General features: G+C 36.8%; 1 protein-coding gene across 1 annotated transcript in view; it reads right to left on the minus strand.

Annotated features, from left to right (window-relative positions):
* Nucleotides 1–26,174, minus strand: part of FDX1 (ferredoxin 1) — a 35,320-nt gene that overhangs the window by 2,983 nt on the left and 6,163 nt on the right. Inside the window, exon 3 of the mRNA XM_082845167.1 lies at nt 2,688–2,817. Within this exon, the coding sequence (XP_082701293.1) occupies nt 2,688–2,817 (130 nt within the window). The remainder of the gene's footprint in view (nt 1–2,687; nt 2,818–26,174) is intronic.

The following is a 26,174-nucleotide window of genomic DNA, read 5'->3' on the forward strand; positions in this document are numbered from 1 at the left end:
TTTGGCTCTAGGGTCTACCAGTGTAGAAAGTGTCTTACACTTCTACAGAAGGAGACGGACAGCAAGTCTTCCTTGATTTCACTATTAATCCTACAAAATCTCACACTTGTGCAAACCTTGAAGACATTTTCTCCATATACACCTGACAGTGGAAATATACTAGGTGTTACGTTAACTTTAATTCTAAAGTTTGGTTTTCAATGCAGAGAAGAAGCTTCAAATAGTAAAAAACCAAGGGTTTTGGGGTCTAACATAACTGATTCAAACCAGGGCTCTGTCATTCTCTAGCTGTGTGGCCTTGAGCAAATCCACAAGAACTAAGCTTTGTTCTATAAAATGGTGATAATACTGCCTAACTCTGAAGGTTAGAAATAATCTTTGTTAAGTTTTTAGGCATTATAGTAAGTTTCCGGCATTTGAATTAATATTATTATAGTCAGAATGCCAACAACAACCATTTAATGAATGCTTTCTTCACCAGACACTGTTCAAGGAGCTTCACATACATTTATTAGTTGACACGACACAACAACCCTATGAGGTAGGTACTATTATTATCCTCATTTTACAAATATGGAAACTGAGGCCTCTGTGTAGATTATCCATGGAAACTGGTAGCAGGGAGCAATGACAACCATCAAAAATAGATTCACAGATAATTCCTGAATCTCTCTACCAACCACTAATTCCAAAAACAGTTGGTGATGCCTTTTGTGAATCAGGCACTGGAGACACAATGATGAAATAAGACATGGCCCCTGCTCTAATGGGGAAAAGGAGACATGTAACCAGTAAAATAAGTGTCATATGCACCCGTGTATCAACAAGCCATCATTAATCAAGGTTAAGTACACCCTAAAGTAAACATTAAAATGATGCTGTTTTATTTTAAAAATTATAGACATTTACACAGCACTTAATTTTAAAAATAAACCTATGGGACTGCCCTGGTGGTCAAGTGGTTAAGACTCCACGCTCCCAATGCAGAGGGCCCGGGTTTGATCCCTGGTCAGGGAACTAGATCCCACATGGATGCCACAACTAAGAATTTGCAAGCCACAACTAAAGATCTCACATGCTGCAACTAAAGATCCCACATGCTGCAATGAAGATCCCGTATGTGGCAATGAAGATCCCACGTGCCTCAACTAAGACCTGGTGCAGCCAAATAAGTAAGTAAGTAAATAAATAAATAAAATAAACCTAAGAACTAAAGACTGAGTTTCCTTGTTTCTTTGTTTGGAAGTATATGGAACCCTAGAAATAGAAGTTTACACGCAGTTACTATCTTTGAACAAAATTATTTTCATTCCAAATATGTCAGTGTTTTCTAAATCCTACCTGTGAAAAGCATTATACTCTTTCCCCACAAAGCATTTCTACTAAAATTCTGTGTACTTAAGAATATCAGCTATAAAATGCCATAAAAGCTATTTCCTGCTTTCCATTATCTTGTTCTAAAACTTCTGAATTTTATTATCAAAGTTCTTGGCTAGTTTACATTTACAATAGGTCTCTTGTATCTTCTCACACTCATGGATCTCTCCTAAATGTAGCTCTCCATTTCCTCTCATTTTTTTTTCTTTTCATTCAGAATATTATCTGTTACATGCGCTTACAAATTTCACCTGAATAAAAGGGCAAGCAGTTAGCTATGATTTACCCCTCACATTGAAAGAAACAATTTTCAGAACCAAATTAACACAACATTGAGTGTATTCTGTGTGTTATCCTTTAGGAAAAAAAAAGGAGGTGTTGATAGAGAATGTGGCACCTGAAGATGTGAGGGGAGACAGGCAGATGGCAGTCACAATAAATACCAATGACCTAAAAACTTTTTGAGGATTATTAGATAAGAGGGTTTATCTTAAGGATCTAATAAAATTGTGGTTACATGATACACATGAAATAAAGCTATTATTATTGCTATTATTTCTTATTTTTTTAAACTATTTTTCATTAGGGCCACCAAATTACAGTTAAACACCAAAGCCAACCTTAATTAAATAAACTCTTGTTATCTTGTCCCTTGAAACAGTAAATTAACTACCTATCTTCCCTAACTCAAACCAAAAGACTAGATAATTAAAAAAAAAATAAGGTATCACTTGATATCTCTTGCTACTATAAATCTTACCACTTTTAAGAGTAATTCTACTTATTAATAACAAGAATAAGCTCTGATTAATTTACTTTAATGTACAGTTAGAAACAGAAGTATTCATTTTAACATAATTACTATTATATATTAAGTTCTTTTAAAAATTGTATTCTCTCAAGTAGGTAAAATTTTCCATTATAATTTCTTTCAATTGTCAAATCTGTCCTTCAAGAATACCATAAAAAGCATTAAATTTAATCCCAACTCATTAAATTGTGATAAATATTAATTCCTGGAATAAAAATAGATGAAAGAAGATTTATTAGGATCTAGAACTTATGCTTCTAATACTTCCAATTATTTTTTTTTTACTTTTGTTAAAAGTTTCATAAGGGTTAAACTGTAGAATACATAAGAGAAATGTCACATATTTGATATTCAAAGTCTGTGACTGTTATCTGTCTACACTGGGAGACCCTATTACATGCATGCGTATTACATGTCTCTGGTCAGAGACAGACATGAACTAATAAAACTTTTATCCTCCTATATTATTATTACAACAGAAGTGGTCCAAAAATCTTACCTATCTGTTAGTCCATATGCCAGATCAAGCATGTCATTCTCCTCATCACTGATTGCCTCTAATTTCTCAAATATGTGCTGTTCAAAGATGAGGTGACAGGTGGAGCAAGCCAAGGTTCCCTCACATGCACCTACAAAAGCAACAAACATTGAATATGCTCCCCTCTACATTCAACACAATTCAAAATTGACTTGAATTAATTAAATAATTTCTAAATTTAAAAATCAGCATTAGCATACATCAATGATAGGACTTTATTTCTGAATAAGAATTAGGGACAACCCCCCCATACCCAACACACACACACACACACACACACACACACACACACACACACAGTTTGAAATCACTTTCAAATATTATTTTTAAAAGGTATGAACTAGATGCTGTGAGGGGAAACATAAAAATACAAATCCTAATACCAAAGAGCTTACAAGTTAATAAACTCAGATATGCATACATACAAAAATGTATGCATTTTAAACTTATATAGTAATGATTTATATAACAGCTATGCAAGTTACTTACCGTTTCCTGGAGAGGGCAACACAATTTATAATGCCTCACAGTATATAAGAGGAACCAGAAAGTAACCAAACTGACATCTAAAGTTAAATATTTTTCCCTCTCAATCTCTCCTTATAGTCAGGACAGAATCAAATAAGTCACTTTAAGAGTCACATTGGTTTGAGACTTCCCTGGTGGCACAGTGGTAAGGAATCCACCTGCCAATGCAGGGGACACGGGTTTGACCCCTGGTCCAGGAAGATCCCACATGCTGTGGAGCAACTAAGTCTGTGTGCCACAACTACTAAGCCTGAGTTCTAGAGCCCACGAGCCACAACTACTGAGCCCATGTGCCACAACTACTGAAGCCCGCACACCTAGAGCCAGTGCTCTGCAACAAGAGAAGCCACCGCAATGAGAAGCCCGCACACCGCAATGAAGATTGCTCGATGCAACTAGAGAAAGCCCACGTGCAGCAACTAAGACCCAACGCAGCCAAAAATTAATTAATTTTAAAAGAGTTCTTTGTACATTAAAAAAAGAGAGTCACACTGGTTTAAAATAGAGAATATTTCTCCCGTTCCATGTTTTTAAAAGTCACTAATTTAACAGTTATTTATTGAGTGCATATTAATATGCCAAGGACTGTGAAAAGGGAACTGAAAAGTCACCTAGTCCAACTAAACTATGAATCTGCTCTGCAAAATCCTTTTCCCAGGGGTTACCCAGCTTTTGCTTGAAAACTTCCTGACAAAGAAATCCTCACTGCTTAAGCCAGCCAATTTCACACTCAGCTTCTACTGAGCTAAAAGTCTGTCACTCTGTAACTTTCCACCTACTGCTCCAATTCTATCCCATGAAGTCAAATCTGTTTTTTCTCTCTGGCTCTACCGAGGTGTAACTGACAAATAAAATTGTAAGATATTTAAAGCATACATCATGATGATTTGATATACGTAGACACTGTGAAAGGACTCCTCTCATTTAGTTAACACATCTGTAACCTCATATATTTACTTATTTATTTTTAGTGAGAACATGTAAGTTCTACTCTCTCAGCAATACAGTGTTATCACTGCAGTCACCATGATTTACATTAGATCCTCAGTCCTTAATCATCTCAGAGCTGAAATTTTGTACCCTTTTACCTATTCACCTCCCTATTTCCCAACCTCCCCCAAGCCTCTGGAAATCACTTTTCTATTCTCTGTTTCTATGAGTTTAGTTAGTGAATCCTTCTAAACAACAGCTGTTCATATATTTGAGAATGTTCTTTCTTCTCCAGGCTGAGCGTAACCAGGCCCTCCAAATTTTTCTTACGTAATGACATAGTTCTCAATCCCTTCCCTCAGTCTGGTTGGGCTTTTCTTAAAATACAGCATCCAGAAGAGGACCTGACAAAACAGAATCATCCAGAATCATGTTCTCATTAAATTCTACCTAAAAAAGTTATTCTGGTTTGTTTCTGAATAATATTTTTTAAAGCCACTATACAACTGTAAAGATTATAGAGTCCTAGGAGTAACTTCAGTTTGATTTAGATTCTTTTGGTCAATAAACACTATATAAAATATTAATAAAACTGCTATCAATAATTAGTGAACTTCTTAATTTTCCTCAGAATGAATTTATCATTTTAAAAAGAGTTGTTCTTTTATAAGTTAAACATTTGTTACTCATATTTTATTTTTTAAAACATCAAGAAAGAAGAGACAGGCTTCCTTAAACATTCATTTTTATTAAATCTCATTCAAACCAGTAACAAGATAAAGCACAGAGACACCATATAGTGATGTACAGGAGCCATAAGCATGGACTGTAGAGCCAGATTCCCTGGCTTCAATCCCAGCTCCACATTTTACTAATGGCATCACCTTGGGCCACTACACCCTCCTGCCTTAATTTCCTCAATAGTAACTGTATCAATCTCACATAATAGTTGCAAGAATTACATATAAGTGTGTACTTAACATATGTACTTGCAACCACAACTGACTGGTAGAGAATAAGAACTATTCAAGTGTTGGTAATTATTATGATTTGGAAGTTATAAGAAAACTTAAGAGTCATTCAACTTTTTTAAATGTAAGAGTAAGAATTAAACCCAAGAAGTTAAATGAATCAACTATGAATTCCTGCCACTCAATAATCTAATTCACCTTATGTGAATATTAAATATATAAACATATATATACATATATTCAGTACATTTATGTAATACACAAATATATACCCACACCAATTGGTTATTTGAACAAGCACTTTCCTTTTCTACTTTTGTATAAATATGAGGCATTTCACAGAAAAAGGTAAATGGATATATTTTACTTAAAAAGAAGTAAGCTTCCTCTGCTTAAAAAAATACAGATAGGTAGGTAGGTAGGAAGAAAGAAAGAGAGGGAAGGAGGGAGGGAGGGAGAGAGAGGAAGGAGGGGAGGGAGAGGGAGGGAGGAAACCCCTGCAGTAAAAGGAGAACTGGTGTAGTACAACCCTGAGGCCATCTGGGCTCTAGATGAATCTGCCATACTGTCTGCTATGTCCTGGGCAAGCCTCTCAAGGGCCTCAGTTTTTTCTTCTCATCTGTACCATGAGAGACTGAAGCAGATGATATCTAAGGGCCTGTTCTCGCTAACATTTTATGACTCCACAAAGAAGAATTACAGTTCTTAGTGGATTTGTTCCCTAGTATTCAATAAATATATACTAACTTTGTTTTCTGTTTTTATCTCATCAATACCCAATCCAGACAAACTCAAAACTAAAATGGCAAATCGCTCTGAAGATACTATGGGACAAAATTCAGGAAATCCAGCATCTTTTGTCTTAAAAAGTATGTAAAACCTCCTTATAAAATATACCAAGCAACGCTCCTAATTTAAAAAGTTTATAACTCCCTTCATATTTTTATTATTAAAAAAAGACAAATCCTGAGAACTGCAAGCCATGTGTAACAGAATATGCAAGAAAAACAAAACTCACAGTCCAGGGTGGGATGCGGTGCTAGGGGCTATAGAGGCAGACAGGGGACCAAGCATGGAGATCTCTCATGCTCTCCTAAGGAGCTTGAGCTGTTCTATAAGCGCACTCCCTGTTTCCTGACACGGTGGGTAAACTAGCATGCTCGTAGTGGGTGGGTTGACAGAGATGTTTCTGGCCAGGGGTTATGAGCACCTGTCACTTCACTGCCCCTCTCCTGGATCCAGACCCTGAAGGACAGTGGTTGCTGTTGAAGTTACGGGAAGATTCTAAAGGATTCTGAGTAGGAAAGTGACATGGTATGTTTATTTTGGATAGCTCTTGCTGGTGCCTGTATGTAAAGGATGGATTTGACATGAACAAGACAGAAGCAAAAGTCATGAGATTTCACCGAGGAGGAGGGGGAAAAAGAGGAAAAGAAAGATAAGAAACTGAGTCAAGGAGAGACCCACCCCCTCCAAGAAAAGGAGTCAAAATACAAATGTGTCAAATGCTAGAGAGAGAACCAGAAAGTGTGACATGAGAAAAGCCCAGGGAAGAAGCGAGTGCATACAATATGGTCTCAATCATCTCGGAATGCAGAGTAAAGTTCACATGCTAATAAATCCCTCCAGAAAATTTAGGGCATTCCTTTTTTTTGCCACCTGGTCAGTCAAAATGAAGAGTTACCATCCGTGTTCCAGCTCTTCACTTTCTTCCCTAGGAAACCTCAATTCTTTTAACCTTCTCTTAAAGGCTTTATTTTCATTCTCTAATAGTTTTCATTGCTCCTCTCAGGAACCTTGCCAATTATTTCCACATCTTGCTTAAGTTGCCAAGTTCAGAGCTGAAGAGAGTATTCTAGTAAGAATTTGACAAATGTTGAATATATACAGAAGATTAACTTTTGGTTCCTACACTCAAGTTTCTATTATACATTCTAGTCCCATATTTATTCTTTAGATAAACGCACCATGCTCAGGATTCCTTATTTTACAGTTCCTTTCAAACTTTTTCTATCACAAGTTGTCAACAGGTATGCTTTTCTTATTCTTTGTACTAGGAAGAAACTCAAATATAATAGAAACTTTAAAACTCAGAATGAATCAACTCAGCATGCATAAGATGGCTACCACTGAACCAGAGACACATATGGTCATATAGTGGTACAAGTATCACTACAGAAAAAAATGTGGAGCAAAGATTTACAAACCCTGTGGATAGTACTTATAAGAAGAAATAGTCAATCCTGCAAAACTCCAAAATAATAAGGCAATCTGAGCAGTTTTTTGGAGGGTTTTTTTTTCCTTAGATTTAAACTATATATTCTATAAAAAAGAAGAAAAAATTAGAGAACAGTGAAGACATGTCTCTGAAAAGGTCTTAGGAGGAAAAAAGATTTTAAAAGTGAGCCTAAAACTGTGAGAAGAAAACTTTAAGAAAAAGTTACTCCGTTTTTGTTTTTTTTTCATCTCATGATTTCATGATGGGTATTTCTGCCAATTTATTTGTTTCCTGGTCTGGTAATTAGAGGGAGCTCCCCAATTAATAAGCATCTGTAAAGCAGAAACTAACACACCATTGTAAAGCAATTATACCCCAATAAAGATGTTAAAAAAATAAATAAATAAATAAGCATCTGACTTTTGCCGTTTTGGTATACAGGTCTATGAATCTTAACACATGTATAAGTTTGTGTACCCACTACCATAACCAGGATACAAAATAGGTTCGTCATCCAAAAGAAACTCCCCTGTGTTGCTGTGACTTTGGAGTCACAGCCTGCATTTCTATACAGTAACAACGAACCACAAAGACAAATTAAGAAAAACAATTCCATTTACAATCCCATCAAAAAGTATAAAATACCTAGGGGTAAATGTACCTAAGGAGGTAAAAGATCTGTACTCAGAAAACTGTAAGACACTGATCAAAGAAAGTAAAGACAACACGAACAGATGGAAACATACACTGTGTTCATGGGTTCGAAGAATTAATATTGTTAAAATGACCATACTACCCAAGGCAATCTACAGATTCAATGCAATCCCTATCAAATTACCAGTGGCATTTTTCACAAAACTAGAACAAATTTTTTTTAATTTGTATGGAAACACAAAAGATCCCAAAGAGCCAAAATAACTTGAGAAAGAAGAACAGAACTGGACATATCAATCTCCCTGACTCAGACTATACTACAAAGCTATAGTAACCAAAACAGTATAGTACTGGCATAAACACAGACACATAGATTAATGGAACAGAATAGAGAGCCCAGAAACAAACCCATACACCTATGGTCAATTAATCTATGACAAAGAAGAATATACAATGGAGAAAAGACAGTTTCTTCAGTAAATGGTGCTGGGAAAACTGGATACTACATGTAAAAGAATGAAATTAGAACATTCTCTAACACCATATACAAAAATAAACTCAAAATGGATTAAAGACCTAACTGTAAGACCTGAAACCATAAAACTCCCAGAAGAAAACAGAACACTCTTTGACACCACAGCAATACTTTTTAAATCTGTCTCATAAAGCAAAGGAAATAAAAGCAAAAATAAACAAATGGAACCTAATTAAACTTAAAAGCTTTTGCATATAGCAAAGAAAACCACTGACAAAATGAAAAGACAATCTACTGAATGGGAGAAAATATCTGCAAATGATACGACCAATAAGGGATTAATCTCCAAAATATATAAGCAGCTTATACAAATCAACATCAAAAAAACCAAACATCCCAATTTAAAAATGGGCAGATCTGAAGAGTATAGCCACAATGTAATACAGTATGGAGGTTCCTCAAAAAATTAAAAATAGAACTACCATATGAGCTAGCAATCCAATTTCTAGGCATACATTTAAAGGAAATGAAATAACTACGTCAAAGAAATATCTGCACTCCCATGTTCACTGCAGCATTATTCACAATAGCCAAGATATGGAGACAACCCAAGTGTATGTCCATGGATGAATGAATAAGATGTGGGGTGTGTGTGTGTGTGTGTGTGTGTGTGTGTGTGTGTGTGTACAGATACACACACAATGGAATGCTATTCAGCAATAAAATAGAAGAAAATCCTGCCATTTGTGAAACATAAATAGACCTTGAGGGGATTATGCTAAGTGAAATAAATAAGACAGAGATAGACAAACAGTGTATGACATCACTTATATGTGGAATCTAAAAAAGTCAAACTCATAGAAACAGAGAGTAGTGGTGGGGGCTAAAGGAGATGGGGAGGATGGTCAAAGGGTGTAAACTTTCAGCTATAAGATGAATAGGGTCTGAGGATCTACTGTAAAACATGGTGACTACAGATATAATACTGTATTATACACTTGAAATTTGCTGAGAGTAATATTAAATGTTTTAACCACACACACACAAAAAAAGAATGATGTGAGGTTAACCCTATTGTAATCATTTTGCAACTGAGATGTGTATCAAACCATCACGTTGTACACCTTAAACTTACACAACGTTAGTTGTCAATTATATCTCAATAAAGCTATAAAATAAATAAAACCGTGGTGATGGCTGCACAACTCTCTGAATATACTAAAAAACAACGTGTACTTTCAATGAGTTAACTGTATGGTATGTGAATTATATCTCGGTAAAGCTCTTCCAAAAGAAAGAACTCAACTAGATGTATTTTTAATGGGTCTACCACTGAACTCTTAATTCTATTTCACTCATCTACATGTCTATGTTTTTGCTAATATTACACTGTCTTGATTACTGTAGCATCAAGTTTTAAGATCTGTACTATACATATGTCTTCCAGCTTTATCTTTCTCTTCTAAAATTGTTTGGCTATTCTAGTTCATTTGTTTTTCTGTAAAAAGTTTAGAATCAGCTTGTCTGTATCTAGAAAAAATCCTGCTGAGATTTTAATAGGAAATGTATTAAATCTATACATCATCTATAAATCTAAAATCAACATCTTTACTATGTTGTCTTCCAATCCATGAATACAGTATGTCTCTCTACCACTTAGGTCTTTGCTCTCTTTCATCAGAGTTATATAACTTTCAGGATATTGATGCTATACATATTTTATTAGATTTAAACCTAAAAATTTCATTTTGAGGAGCTATTGTAAATGTTCTTTTTTTTGTAAATGTTCTTTTAAAAATTTTTTTGGTTTCCAACTGTTCATCGCTGGTACACAGAAATACAATTGATTTTTGTGTGTTGACCTTGTATCCTAGGACCTTGCTAAACTCACTTAGTTCTAAGATTTTTTTAATAGATTCCTTGTGATTTTCTATGTAAATAATCATCTAAAAACAAGACAGTTTTCTTTTCAACCTGTATGCCTTTTAATTTTTTTATTTTTTCATTATTTTATTTTTATTTTATTTTACTTATTTTTAAAAATTTTATTTATTTTTGGCTGCATTGGGTTTTCATTGCTGCGCGCGGACTTTCTCTAGTTGCGGTGAGCAGGGGCTACTCTTCACTGCGGTACGCAGGCTTCTCATTGTGGTGGCTTCTCTTGTTGTGGAGCACGGGCTCTAGGTGTGCGGGCTTCAGAAGTTGTAGCACACGGGCTCAGCAGCTGTAGCACACAGGCCCTAGAGCGCACGGGCTTCAGCAGTTGCGGTGGGCTCAGTGGTTGTGGCACGCAGGCTCTAGGGCACGCGGGCTTCAGCAGTTGCAGTGCACGGGCTCACTAGTTGTGGCTCGCAGGCTCTAGAGTGCAGGCTCAGTAGTTGTGGCACACGGGCTTAGCTGCTCCACAGCATGTGGGATCTTCCTGGACCAGGGATCGAACCTGTGTCCCCTGCATTGGCAGGTGGATACTTAACCACTGTGCCACCAGGGAAGTCCTCTTTTTTCTTTTTTTTGCTTCATAACACAAAGACTTCCAGCATGATGTTAGTAGGGTGGTGAGAACAGACATCCTTGCCTTGTTCCTAATCTTAAGAGAAAGACATTTCATTCTTCAGCATTAAGCATGACGTTAGCTGTAGGCTTTTCATAGATATCCTTTATCAGCATCTGATTTTGCACCACAGCTGCCCACTTGTTTTCAGTTAAAACACGGGAGCTGCCACCAATTCTATATCCCATTTGAACAGAGTTCACATCGTTATTGAACGTCCCTGCTGCTCCCAACTCCACTAGAGCCACAACCCAAAGGCTATAGGCAAGAACAAAGTGGATGAGATTCCTGTTGGGCCTCATCTTCTAACTCCTTTTCAGCATCACAGAATTCCCAGGCTCCTATCTAACATGAAATTATCTGCATTGAAAATCAGCAGTATATATATTCCCAATGCCAGACTGCAAAGTGGAGTCCCCATAGTGTATGTGGGGTGTGTGCATTGTGTGTGTGCAGTAGGTGGGCCCAAGGAGTTAAGGAGTTCTTGATCTGGTATTAAAAGTTAGAAGTTGCAATGCATTTTCTCATAGAAGCCAGGCTATAAATGGTGATTAAGTTAGTTGTGAAGAAACAGGTTCTGTGGGTTGGCCCGAAAAATTTAGCCACCATGTATAACAGTATTTCCATCGGAAAACAAATTCCAAATGCCAACTAGTTGACCTGAAAATGGATTTGGTAAACAAAACCTATCCCTAAAATGGGAAGTGTTTGTTGTTTTTTATGCTTATCACATACACAGGGAACAACTATACAAAACACACAGTGGGAGGCAACCTACCAAAGGAAAAAGGATACAAAAGCAACAACTATAGAACCTTCAATCTAAAACTGATAGCTGATCAAAATATGGGTACACCAATATAATAATACATGTGGAGAGTTGGGGATTGAAAGTGCAAAAGTTATGTGACTTATGCTTATATACAGCCCCAAAGCAGCACTGACAGCTGTCAGCTTTTAGTGTCTTTATAAGTGGTTGGTTACATAAGAGTAAATTAATAGGGGAAATGTGTACATATGTGTGTATATACATATGTAAATAGATACATACACATATATTAAACATAAAGTGATCACATTTTATGAGGAATACATTCTCAAAGATTTTGAAATTGTTGAAGTCTCATAATTCAAATTATATTCTCAATGAAACAAAATGTAAAGTAAGGAGTGGGTTCTTATAGTTCGTAAATCTATAATCCTCATATCATATTTTTGTTGCAAAATATACTTAGAACAAACATTTGAAGTGAAACTTTTTCCATTACTATGTCCACATTTCAAATAATCAAAGATACTCCATGGCTTACAACAGACGATAATCTGAACTGACTTAGGGACACATTACAGCCGTATTAGCCCCTGATGCCAGCATTTTATCCATCATCCTTGCTTAGTTACACAACAACTGTCATGAACTTAAAGGTATGTACAGTTTAGTGCTGCTTTAATATTGCTGGCATTCTGGCTAATGATTCAGTTCTGTCTCCTAAATTAACAGTAATACAAATCATGATAGGTTTTTGGCTTTCTTCATTGCATTCTGTCACATTTAACTTCTGTCCCAAAATAACTCGCTTTCGGATGCATTTTTCGGCATTAACACGTAATGAATGCTTGGCTGAAACTGTCATAGGCTTTAAAATGATATTAAATTATAACCACAGTTTAAAATATCGGCACTACAGTCAACAGAAATCACACAGACATCAGATGTCTGGAAACAGCACAGTTCACATGATACTGACAAAGGCAGACAGGTATTTGTTTACAATTGTAAAAGGCATGGAAGCAAATATAAAATTTATAATTCGCGCAGCCTGCCAGCTTGAAATTATGGGATTCTTGACAAAAGGTTTGGTTTTCACAGTATTTCTGATTTTACTAGAGTAAGAACCTTAATATTGTTAAACTGTACAATTTCAAATTTGCATAATTTAAAAATTACATTGAGAATAAGTAAGGCATGGGGCTTCCCTGGTGGCGTAGTGGTTGAGAGTCCGCCTGCCGATGGTCCAGGAAGATCCCACATGCCGCGGAGCGGCTAGGCCCATGAGCCATGACTGCTGAGCCTGTGCATCCGGAGCCTGTGCTCCACAATAGGAGAGGCCACAACAGTGAGAGGCCCACGTACCGCAAAAAAAAAAAAAAAAAAAAAAGAATAAGTAAGACATGGTTACTGGCTAATTTCAAGGTTGATGATGAATAAAACTCTGAACTGAGGTGTTTTTTTTTTAAAAAAAGACCGATACTAAGGTTTTGCACAAAAGCTTAGAAATTCCTGCCATAAAACTATTCCCAAAGAAAATTAGCTATCTGCAGACTATTGCTCCTTTCATGTAATTTGAGAGTTTTCCACCAGGAAAAGATTGTTTCGTGTGTGTGTGTAACCATACTAAGATAATTTGGAGATCTGTAATGATGCTGACAAGACAGACTGCCTAACCCCTTTCCCAAACAAAACTCCAAGGGATAGCTATGTGGAAATATTATATATTAAAAATATGAAACTATATAAAAATATAAAACCTAATTTTCTAGAGTAAACCTTGATCCACCAGAGCTGGAAATACAGTATGTTAATAAGGAGTCAATAAACATAATACAAATAGAGATTTATATGATCATTATCAGGGTCACCCAATTTGAATAATTTCCCTCCAAACAGACATATGAAGGAAATACATAATATTTAAGAAAAAAACAAAGTCTGAGATAATAAACTAGGTAAATTTGATCAGAGAGGTGTAACTGCCCCCTAGTGACAGAATACTATAATACACTCTGAAAACTTAAAGATCATCTAAAAAATCTACATTAACTTAAAAGTTGGAAAGGAATGTTCATAAATTTATTGCTTCCAAAATTTACAATTGTCCCTTTTTACTCACTTGTCCATTCACTACTTCACTTCATATATAAATAAAACAAGGATGATTTTATACTTCATCACAGTCTCTTAGGAGAAAAATGCACAAGTAAACAAATATACAATTAACAGGTTGTGATAAATGCCATGAAAAAAATGAACAGGATGCTGCGATGGAGAATAACAGGTTCAGGGTAATGAAAGAACATTTTGGACTGGGTGGTTGGGCAAAGACCCACTAAGGAAGTATTACAATATAAGATAAACTGAGACCAGATGGATAAAAAGCAAACACATACAGGATATTCAGGGTGGAGGGAGAGGGAAGTGTCCCAGGCAGAAGAAAATGCAAAGCATGTACAAAGTCTCCAAGCTAGAAATTCTGGGTGAGTTCAGCTCTTGATAAAAGGCCAGTGTGGCCAAACTGAGAGAAACAACAATGAGAAATGGGGAAGAGGAAGAAAGGCAGATGGGGCCATTAATGCAAAACCTTTTAGGCTAGGGTAAGGAATGTGGATTTTAACCTAAATGAAAAGTTATTCATGGATTTAAATCAAGGAACCTGTCTGATGTGCATTATGATGAATCACCCTAGCTGCTGGGCTCAAGAGCAGAAGCAGAGTAGTGCAGTTCCTGGAACATAGTAACTAGCCAGCCCCAAGTAGTGACTGCAGGGATGGTGAACACAGGACACATTGGAGACATACATGGAGCACATCTGACAGGAGCTGCTGGTGGACTGAAGGTAGAGGATAGGGAAGAAGGAAGAATAAAAGACGCTCTCCAGTTTCAGGCTGGAGCACCTGAGTGATGCTCGCTACTGGCAGAAAAGATTCTCAGAAAGATAAGTTTCAGTGGGGGGGAAAGAATCAAAATCTGTTTAAATATGTTGACTTGTTTAAATGCCTGTGCAATTTCTAAGAAAAGACATAAAGTAGGAAGTTGAATCTATAAGTCCAGGGCTCAGAGGAATGGTTGAGCTAACAATGTAAACTTAAGAGTCTATGAGCATCTGCACACCAGTCAGAATGGCCATCATCAAAAATACTACAAACAATAAATGCTGAAGAGGGTGTGGAGAAAAGGGAACCCTCTTGCACTGTTGGTGGGAATGTAAATTGATAAAGCCACTACAGAGAACAGTATGGACGTTCCTTAAAAAACTGAAAATAGAACTACCATACGACCAAGCAATCCCACTACTGGGCATATACCCTGAGAAAACCATAATTCAAAAAGAGTCATGTACCAAAATGTTCATTGCAGTTCTATTTACAATAGCCAGGATATGGAAGCTACCTAAGTGTCCATCAACAGATGAATGAATAAAGATGTGGCACATATATGGAATGGAATATTACTCAGCCATAAAAAGAAACGAAACTGAAGTATTCGTAGTGAGGTGGATGGACCTAGAGACTGTTGTACAGAGTGAAGTAAGTCAGAAAGAGAAAAACAAATACCGTATGCTAACATATATATGGAATCTAAAAAAAAAAAAAATTGTCATGAAGAACCTAGGGGCAAGATGGGAATAAAGTTGTAGACCTACTACAGAATGGACTTGAGGATACGGGCAGGGGGAAGGGTAAGCTAGGACAAAGTGAGAGAGTGGCATGGACATATGTACACTACTAAACGTAAAATAGCTAGCTAGCGGGAAGCAGCTGCTTAGCACAGGGAGATCAGCTCGGTGCTTTGTGACCACCTAGAGGGGTGGGATAGGGAGGGTGGGAGGGAGGGAGATGCAAGAGGGAAGAGATATGGGGACATATGTATATGTATAACTGATTCACTTTGTTATAAAGCAGAAACTAACACACCATTGTAAGGCAATTATATGCCAAAACAGATGTTAAATAAAGTAAATTTTATACAAAAAAAAAAAAGAGTCTATGAGCATCTGGATGGGATTTAAGGTCACAGATGGGATAAGATCATCCAGGGAGAAACTGTACAGACACTCTGTACTTGGCCACCCTCATCTGCATATGGTGTTCACCTATGAGCATGACTATAACAAAGGCAATATGTAAAGGGTGTCCTGTATTCAACTTTAGAAATGAATTAAATAGTTGCCCCTATAATGTTGTTATCACAACCTCTTCTTCATAAACATAATATTTCAGACTTCTTGACTGCATTTCTGTCATCTTTTTTCTAGAAAGTGGCTGAGTATTTTAACTCTATCTTTTGCGAACCTATTTTAGCTTATCTCAAATGTGTATTTACATGCCAAAATTTCTGGACACATTAGGATCCTTGATCTTTAAAGTTTCTCTTCTAAGTCTGTATAAATGAATGCAGAAATCTTATCAAACTACTGAAGACTGTATTGGCATTAAATTTTCTGTATTTCTGGGGCATCAGGGGAAAAAGATTCTGTTAGTGGTTATCTCTGTGTGATAAGACTATAGGGACAAGCAAGAAGAACTACAATCCTGCAGCCTGTGGAACAAAAACCACATTCACAGAAAGATAGACAACATGAAAAGGCAGACAGCTATGTACCAGATGAAGGAAGAAGATAAAACCCCAGAAAAACAACTAACTGAAGTGGATAGGCAACCTTCCAGAAAAAGAATTCAGAATAATGAGAGTGAAGATGATCCAGGAACTCGGAAAAAGAATGGAGGCAAAGATCAAGAAGATGCAAGAAGTGTTAAACAAAGACCTAGAAGAATTAAAGAACAAACAAACAGAGATGAACAATACAATAAATGAAATGAAAACTACACTAGAAGGAATCAATAGCAGAATAACTGAGGCAGAAGAACAGATAAGTGACCTGGAAGACAGAACGGTGGAATTCACTGCTGCGGAACAGAATAAAGAAAAAAGAATGAAAAGAAATGAAGACAGCCTAAGAGACCTCTGGGACAACATGAAATGCAACAACGTTCGCATTATAGGGGTCCCAGAAGGAGAAGAAAGAGAGAAAGGACATGAGAATATATTTGAAGAGATTATAATTGAAAACTTCCCTAACATGGGAAAGGAAACAGCCACCCAACTCCAGGAAAGGCAGAGAGTCCCATACAGGATAAATGCAGAAGAAACATGCCGAGACACACAATAATCCAATTGGCAAAAATTAAAGACAAAGAAAAATTATTGAAAGCAGCAAGGGAAAAATGACAAATAACATACAAGGGAACTCCCATGAGGTTAACAGCTGATGTCTCAGCAGAAACTCTACAAGCCAGAAGGGAGTGGCATGATATACTTAAACTGATGAAAGGGAAGAACCTACTACCAAGATTAAACTACCTGTCAAGGATCTCATTCAGATTTGATGGAGAAATCAAAAGCTTTACAGACAGGCAAAAGCTAAGAGAATTCAGCACCACCAAACCAGCTCTACAACATATGCTAAAGGAACTTCTCTAAGTGGGAAACACAAGGGAAGGACCTACAAAAACAAACCCAAAACAATTACTAAAATGGTAATAGGAACATACATATCAATAACTACCTTAAACGTGCATTGATTAAATGCTCCAACCAAAAGACACAGGCTCGATGAATGGATACAAAAACAAGACCCATATATATGCTGTCTACAAGAGACCCACTTCAGACCTAGGGACACATACAGACTGAAAGTGAGGGGATGGAAAATATATTCCATGCAAATGGAAATCAAAAGAAAGCTGGAGCAGCAATACTCATATCAGATAAAATAGACTTTAAAATAAAGAATGTTACAAGAGACAAGTAAGGACACTACATAATGATCAAGAGATCAATCCAAGAAGAAGATATAACAATTATAAATATATATGCACCCAACATAGGAGCACCTCAATACATAAGGCAACTGCTAACAGCTATAAAAAAGGAAATCGACAGTAACACAGTAATAGTGGGGGACTTTAACACCTCACTTATACCAATGGACAGATCATCCAAACAGAAAATTAATAAGGAAACACAAACTTTAAATGATAAAATAGACCAGATAGATTTAATTGATATTTATAGGATGTTCCATCCAAAAACAGCAGATTACACTTTCTTCTCAAGTGCACACGAAACATTCTCCAGGATAGATCACATCGTGGGTCACAAATCTAGCCTCAGTAAATTTAAGGAAACTGAAATCATATCAAGCATCTTTTCTGACCACAACTCTATAAGATTAGAAATGAATTAAAGGGAAAAAATGTAAAAAACACAAACACATGGCGGCTAAAAAATACGTTACTAAAAAACCAAGAGATCACTGAAGATATCAAAGAAAAATCAAAAAATACCTAGAGAAAAATGACAATGAAAACATGACTATTCAAAACCTATGGGATGCAGCAAAAGCAGTTCTAAGAGGGAAGTTTATAGCAATACAAGCCTACCTCAAGAGAAAAGAAAAGTCTCAAATAAACAATCTACCCTTACACCTAAAGGAACTAGAGAAAGAAGAACAAACAAAACCCAAAGTTAGCAGAAGGAAAGAAATCATAAAGATCAAAGCAGAAATAAATGAAATAGAAACAAAGAAAACAATAGCAAAGATCAATAAAACTAAAAGCTGATTCTTTGAGAAGATAAACAAAATTTGATAAACCATTAGCCAGACTCATCAAGAAAAAGAGGGAGAGGACTCAAATCAATAAAATTAGAAATGAAAAAGGAGAAGTTACAACAGACACTGCAGAAATACAAAGCATCCTAAGAGACTACTACAAGCAACTCTATGCCAATAAAACGGACAACCTGGAAGAAATGGACAAATTCTTAGAAAGGTATATACTTCTATGACTGAACCAGGAAGAAATAGAAAATATGAACAGACCAATCACAAGGAATGAAATTGAAACTGTGATTAAAAATCTTCCAAGAAACAAAAGCCCAGGGCCAGATGGCTTCACAGGTGATTTCTATCAAACATTTAGAGAAGAGCTAACACCCATCCTTCTCAAACTCTTCCAAAAAATTGCAGAGGAAGGAACACTCCCAAACTCATTCTATGAGGCCACCATCCCCCTGATCCCAAAACCCGACAAAGATACTACAAAAAAGAAAATTACAGACCAATATCACTGATGAATATAGATGCAAAAATCCTCAAAATAGTAGCAAACCGATTCCAACAACACATTAAAAGGATCATACACCATGATCAAGAGGATTTATCCCAGGGATGCAAGGATTCTTTAATATATGCAAATCAATCAATGTGATACACCATATTAACAAATTGAAGAAGAAAAACCATATGATCATCTCAATAGATGCAGAAAAAGCTTTTGACAAAATTCAACACCCATTATGATAAAAACTCTCCAGAAAGTGGGCATAGAGGGAACCTACCTCAAAATAATAAAGGCCATATATGACAAACCCACAGCAAACGTCATTCTCAGTGGTGAAAAACTGAAAGCATTTCCTCTAAGATCAAGAACAAGACAAGGATATCCACTCTCACCACTATTATTCAACTTAATTTTGGAAGTCCTAGTCATGGCAATCAGAGAAGAAAAAGAAATAAAAGGAATACAAATTGGAAAAGAAGTAAAACTGTCACTGTTTGCAGATGACATGATACTATACATAGAGAATCTTAAAGATGCCACCAGAAAACTACTAGAGCTAATCAATGAATTTGGTAAAGTTGCAGGATACAAAATTAATGCACAGAAATCTCTTGCATTTCTATACACTAATGATGAAAAATCTGAAAGAGAAATTAAGGAGACACTCCCATTTACCACTGTAACAAAAAGAATAAAATACCTAGGAATAAACCTACCTAGGGAGACAAAAGACCTGTATACAGAAAACTATAAGACACTGATGAAAGAAATTAAAGATGATACAAACAGATGGAGAGATATACCATATTCTTAGATTGGAAGAATCAGTACTGTGCAAATGACTACACTACCCAAAGCAATCTACAGATTCAATGCAATCCCTATCAAATTACCAATGGTATTTTTTACAGAACTAGAACAAAAAACCTTAAAATCTGTATGGAGGCACAAAAGACCCGAGTAGCCAAAGCAGTCTTGAGGGGAAAAAATCGGAGCTGGAGGAATCAGACTCCCTGACTTCAGACTATACTACAAAGCTACAGTAATCAAGACAATATGGTACTGGTAGGAAAATAGAAATACAGATCAATGGAACAGGATGGAAAGCCCAGAGATAAACCCACGCACATATGGTCACCTTATCTTTAATAAAGGAGGCAGGAATGTACAGTGGAGAAAGGACAACCTCTTCAATAAGTGGTGCTGGGAAAACTGGACAGGTACATGTAAAAGTATGAGATTAGATCACTCCCTAATACCATACACAAAAATAAGCTCAAAATGGATTAAAGACCTAAATGTAAGGCCAGAAACTATCAAACTCTTAGAGGAAAACATAGGAAGAACACTCTTTGACATAAATCACAGCAAGATCTTTTTTGATTCACCTCCTAGAGTAATGGAAATAAAAACAAAAATAAACAAAAATGGACCTAATGAAACTTAAAAGTTTTGCAAAGCAAAGGAAACTACAAACAAGAGGAAAATACAACCTCAGAATGAGCGAAAATATTTGCAAATGTTTCAACGGACAAAGGATTCATCTCCAAAATATATAAACAGCTCATGCAGCTCAATATTAAAAAAACAAACAACCCAATCAAAAAATGGGCAGAAGACCTAAACAGACATTTCTCCAAAGAAGACATACAGATCGCCAAGAAGCACATGAATAGCTGCTCAACATCACAAATTATTAGAGAAAAGCAAATCAAAACTACAATGAGGTATCACCTCACACCAGTTAGAATGGGCATCATCAGAAAATCTACAAACAACAAATGCTGGAGAGGGTGTGGAGAAAAGGGAACCCTCTTGCACTGTTGGTGGGAATGTAAATTGATACAGCCACTATGGAGAACAGTATGGAGGTTCCTTAAAAAACTAAAAATAGAATTACCATATGACCCAGCAATCCCACTACTGGGTCTATACACAAAGAAAACCATAATTCAAAAAGACACATGCACCCCAGTGTTCACTGCAGCACTATTTACAATAGCCAGGTCATGGAAACAACCTAAATGCCCATCGAGAGATGAATGGATAAAGAAGATGTGTTACATATATACAATGGAATATTACTCAGCCATAAAAAGGAAGGAAATTGGGTCGTTCGTAGAGATGTGGATGAATCTAGACACTGTCATACAGAGTGAAGTCAGAAAGAGAAAAATATTGTATATTAATGCCTATATTTGTAACCTAGAAAAATGGTACAGATGAACCGGTTTGCAGGGCAGAAATTGAGACACAGATGTAGAGAACAAACGTATGGACACCAAAGGGGGAAAGCGGTAGGGGATGGGTGTGGTGGTGTGATGAATTGGGAGACTGGGATTGACATATATACACTATTATGTATAAAATGGATAACTAATAAGAACCTGCTGTATAAAAAGATAAATAAAATAAAATTCTAGGGCTTCCCTGGTGGCGCAGTGGTTGAGAGTCCGCCTGCCGATGCAGGGGAGACGGGTTCGTGCCCCAGTCTGGGAAGATCCCACATGCCGCGAAGCGGCTGCGCCCATGAGCCATGGCCGCTGAGCCTGCGCGTCCGGAGCCTGTGCTCCGAAACGGGAGAGGCCACAACAGTGAGAGACCCAGATACCGCAAAAAAAAATAAATAAAATAAAATAAAATAAAATAAAATAAAATAAAATAAAATAAAATAAAATAAAATAAAATTCTAAAATTCAAGAAAAAAAAATCTCCCCCCCCAAAAGAAAAGTAAAAACTATAGGAAGTTCTGATTTTTTTAATGTACTTCTTAAATTTGTTATAATGAACAATGAGCCTGTAGTAATAATAACCATGTTAACAAAAATAGCTAACATCTATTTAGCCTTGCTTAGATAAACTCACTGGATCTTTACAGGAACCTTACGAGGTAGATACTAACATTATTCCCATTTTACCCTAAAGGAGACGAGGTATGAAGGGGTTAGAGACCTAACCCAAGGTCACAAAGCTGGCAAAGTGACAGAGCTGGGGAACAAATCAAGGCAGGAAGACTCCATTCTTAATCATTCTAACCAATGGCTTCCAAAAAGAATGTTTTAATTTTGATTCTATTTTACATCACAACCTAGTATACATATACTTTGTAAAATAGCTAAACAAGCATTTCACGGAATAATACAAAAGATGGTGTGTTTTTACATGTTCTTTTTAATTACTTTAAATTCTAGTTGAAAGCTATTAAGTTGATTATATGACCCACAAATGGTTACAACCTGCAGTTTGAAAAACAGTGTACTACAATATATACCTTTTAAAAATTAAAGAAAAATACTTTTTAAAAATTTTAAAGATACTTTCAAGTATTAAGGTCAAAATACTTATACTTTTATTTCAAAGTAATGGAAAGCAACTTATGAAAATTATCTACTATAAATAAAGTAATGTAAAATACTTTATGTAGCTACTGAATGTAGCTTCATGTAAAAAAGAAGTTAAAAGCCTTTCAAATAAATGTTTAAAATTAATTTTTTTTTTTTTTTTGCACATTTAAAGAGCCTTTCCTAACGGCTGAAAATAATACCTCATCTGAAAAACAGGCAAACAGTTTGAGCAAACAATTTATAAAACAAGCTTTACTAAGTAATTCCATCTCCAGGAATTTAATGCAAGAAAATTACAGAACATAAACACAGAAAGGTATTTCTGGGGATGTTCACCTTAAGGTTATTTACAATAGTTGAAAACTGGAAGCCACCTAAATGTCCAAAGAAAGAGATGGATTAAATACACCATGGCACTTAAAGTCTCCCCTCTGCCTCCCTCCTATCAACAGGTAATCACTGATATTTGTTTTTAAGACTCCTTTCAGAGATTTTTTTTCTTTTTTAAACACAGCCATATAGTATCCCCTAGTAGGACTATATAGATCAGTCCTCTTTTGATGGGCATTTGCTTCTTTCAAATCTTTTGCTGTTACAAACATCTTTGCAGTAAACAGCCTAGTATACATGTCCTTTCCTAAAGCTGAGATGGAATCTGTGGAGAAATTTACAGAAAGAGCTTAACCGGTTCACAGCCTCCACATTAGCCTTCCCAGAGCAGAAGAGATCAGCTTTCTCAAGGGCAGGAACAAAGTTCACTATTTCTTTTACATACCCTTATACAGAGTGGTAACAGGGTCCACATACACAGATGTGCAAAGGCCCAAGAATATCTCCACATACTTTCCTTAAGCTCTCTGAACTTTTATAACAGCTGATTTAACATCTTTGTCTAGTAAGTCTAATACCTGGGCCTCCTTGGGGACAGTCTCTATTGACTGTTTTTTTTCTTTTTTTTCTGAGTATGGACCATACTTTCCTGTTTCTTCGGGTGTCTTGAATTTTTTTATTGCCAAGTGGACATTCTAAGTAATATAATATGGTAACTCTGGAATTCAGATCACCACTGTCTCCCCTGGGTTTGTTGTTGCTGCTATTTGTTTCTCCAGTGACTTTCCCAGACTAACTCTGAGGTCTGTATTCCCTGTAGCACGTGACCACCAATGTCTCCACTCAGTGAGCTTAGTGGTCAGCTAGATGACTGGATGGAGGTTTCCTTCAGTGCTCTGAACCAATATGGCTTCTACCCTTTGCTGAGGAGCTCAGTGCGTGATTAGGTGCACCTTCAGCGTTCAAGCATTCTACATGTCTTTCTTGGCCTTCACCTGCATGGGACCTTAAAGTCAGCCAGAGATGAGAGACTGGGGCCCTGTCGGGTCTTTCCTGGGCACAAACACAGTCCTGCATTTGTGTGTGGACTTCTACATCCCTGAAGCATTTCAAAGTCCACTACAGACATCTCGTTCCCCAGATCTTCCTTTTAGATTTTTGGCCAAGCTCTTGTTTGCTCCAAGTGGCATCACAGCCTCAGGCAGCACAGTGTTCAACGACTGCAGGTAATTATTTTAGATGGAAGTCCTAGGGACAGAGACTCCCCACAGAGCAATCTCTGAGGCAGGTCAAATAAGAACTCCCTGGAATGGAGCTTTTCTGAGAAGCTGCAAGACAAGTGACAACGTTCTGGAGATGGGACCTTCTGAGGAACTCAAACCAGTTTGCCCCTCCAGTGGCCACAAGGTTGCTGGTTTTTAAGGCTACTGCTGAACTGGGGAGAGGAGAAGGTGAATAAGGCAAGTTAAAATGCCACAAGTCCTACTGTTCTTACCAACGTAGCCACTATGCTAAGCACTTCACTTCCAATACCCTATTTAATCTTTAACAACCCTATGAGGTTAGAACTATTACAATCCTATTTTACAGAAGAGGAAACTGAGGCATACAGACATAAAGTAGCTTGCTCCAGGTCTCATGGCTAGTAAGTGACAATGTTGGTTTATGAACCACAATTTGTCTAATTCCAGAGTCTATTCTCAATTACTGTGCAATGTACTACTTTTCATTTGTGAGAGAATAATTCAGAGAAACCCAGCTTAGTCAAAAGTGTTGCTGAATATGAACTCATGAGGGAGATCAATTATATATAAATTTTATAGAATATATATATAAATTATCAATGGGTTCTTTTCCATACATTAGCTGTTCTTAACCATGGTATGGATCTGAACCACGTGGAGCTTTTTAAAAGGATACCTGCACAACTTCCCTTTCTCCCTTACCATCAAGGACGTAACATTTTTTAAAGTTCTGCAGAATTCTGAAACTCAGTCCTAGCCAAGAACCACTGCATTAGAGTAAAAAATTCCTTAAAACTAGAACTATATCAACTATTTCATCACCTAATTTCTGTAACAAGTGTTCACAAAGGAAAGATGCTTCTTAGAGAAAAAGGCATAAAGGAAAAAGCAGAGGTTTAGGAGTTAGAGAGACTTAGGTTTGAATCTTAGCCTTCTCACTTGCTACCTGTATGACCCAGGGAACATTAATTTCTCTGAACTTTAGTTTCTTCATCTATAAAGTGGAAGTTAAAAAAATAATCTACCTCTTAGAGTTATTACAATAATAGATAACATATGCTGGGATGTAGTATGCACTCATATGGTAGTTGTTACAGTTATCCCTGAAACTGACATTAGATTGAGAAATTCAGCAAATATTACTGACTGCCAACTCTGGTTACCTGAGTGATAACAGTCTTCCAAAAGTACAAACTCTAATAAAGGAAAGAGATATTCCCTCTAAAAAGGAAAACTGAGATGAATATTAACATAGAGAAGTATATTTAATATATCATGGGAAAATGGAGGAGGAGAAATAATTCTGATCTGAAAAGTGTTCTTAAAAGTGCAATGTGGGGGCTTCCCTGGTGGCGCAGTGGTTGAGAGTCTGCCTGCCAATGCAGGGGACACGGGTTCGTGCCCCGATCCGGGAAGATCCCACATGCTGCGGAGCGGCTGCGCCCGTGAGCCATGGCCGCTGAGCCTGCGCGTCCGGAGCCTGTGCTCTGCAACGGGAGAGGCCACAGCAGTGAGAGACCCGCGTACCGCAAAAAAAAAAAAAAAAAAAAAAAATGCAATGTGAACAGTGCCTTGAAAGAAGAATAGTCAGATATGCTCCCTGGACCTGATTGCAGACCAATGGTTCTCAAACTTAAACATGCAACCAAATCACATGGAGGGCTTGTTAAAACACACATTTCTGGGCCACACCCCAGACTTTCTGAATCAGTAGATCTGGAGTGGGGCCTGAGAATGTGCATTTCCCAAGTGACACTGATGGAACCCTCTTAAAGAACCACCATTCTAGATAGAGAGAATGCTCGAGCAAAATGCACGAGCAAAACTGACAAGTGATATACAGGGTATCCCTGAGCTCTAAGATGTCAGCTTCCAGGACATGGGCTTTGTGTGAGTGGTTAAGGAATACGGTCAAAAGCCAAGAAATGAAAACTTTCTAAACAAAACACTTCCTTCTCTAGTAAGAGGTAGATTAAGGTAGATTAAGTACCCTTCTAGGAAGGTGAGATGACGTTCAAGACTACGTATGGTGATGAATGCTAACTAGACTTACTGTTCAGGTGATCACTTCACAGTGTATACAAATATCAAACCATTATGTTGTATACCTGGAACTAACATATCAATTATATCTCAATAAAAATAAAATAAAATAAGAAAGTAGTAAGTAAAATAAAACTCACTTAAAATAAAAAGAATGCATAAGCTCAATGTAATTAAGAAAACACCAGTCTGGGAATTCCCTGGCAGTCCAGTGGTTAGGACTCGATGCTTTCACTGTCAAGGGCCCAGGTTCAATCT

The sequence above is a fragment of the Leucopleurus acutus genome (assembly GCF_964270905.1).
Source record: "Leucopleurus acutus genome assembly, chromosome: 8".
NCBI lineage: Eukaryota > Metazoa > Chordata > Mammalia > Artiodactyla > Delphinidae > Leucopleurus > Leucopleurus acutus.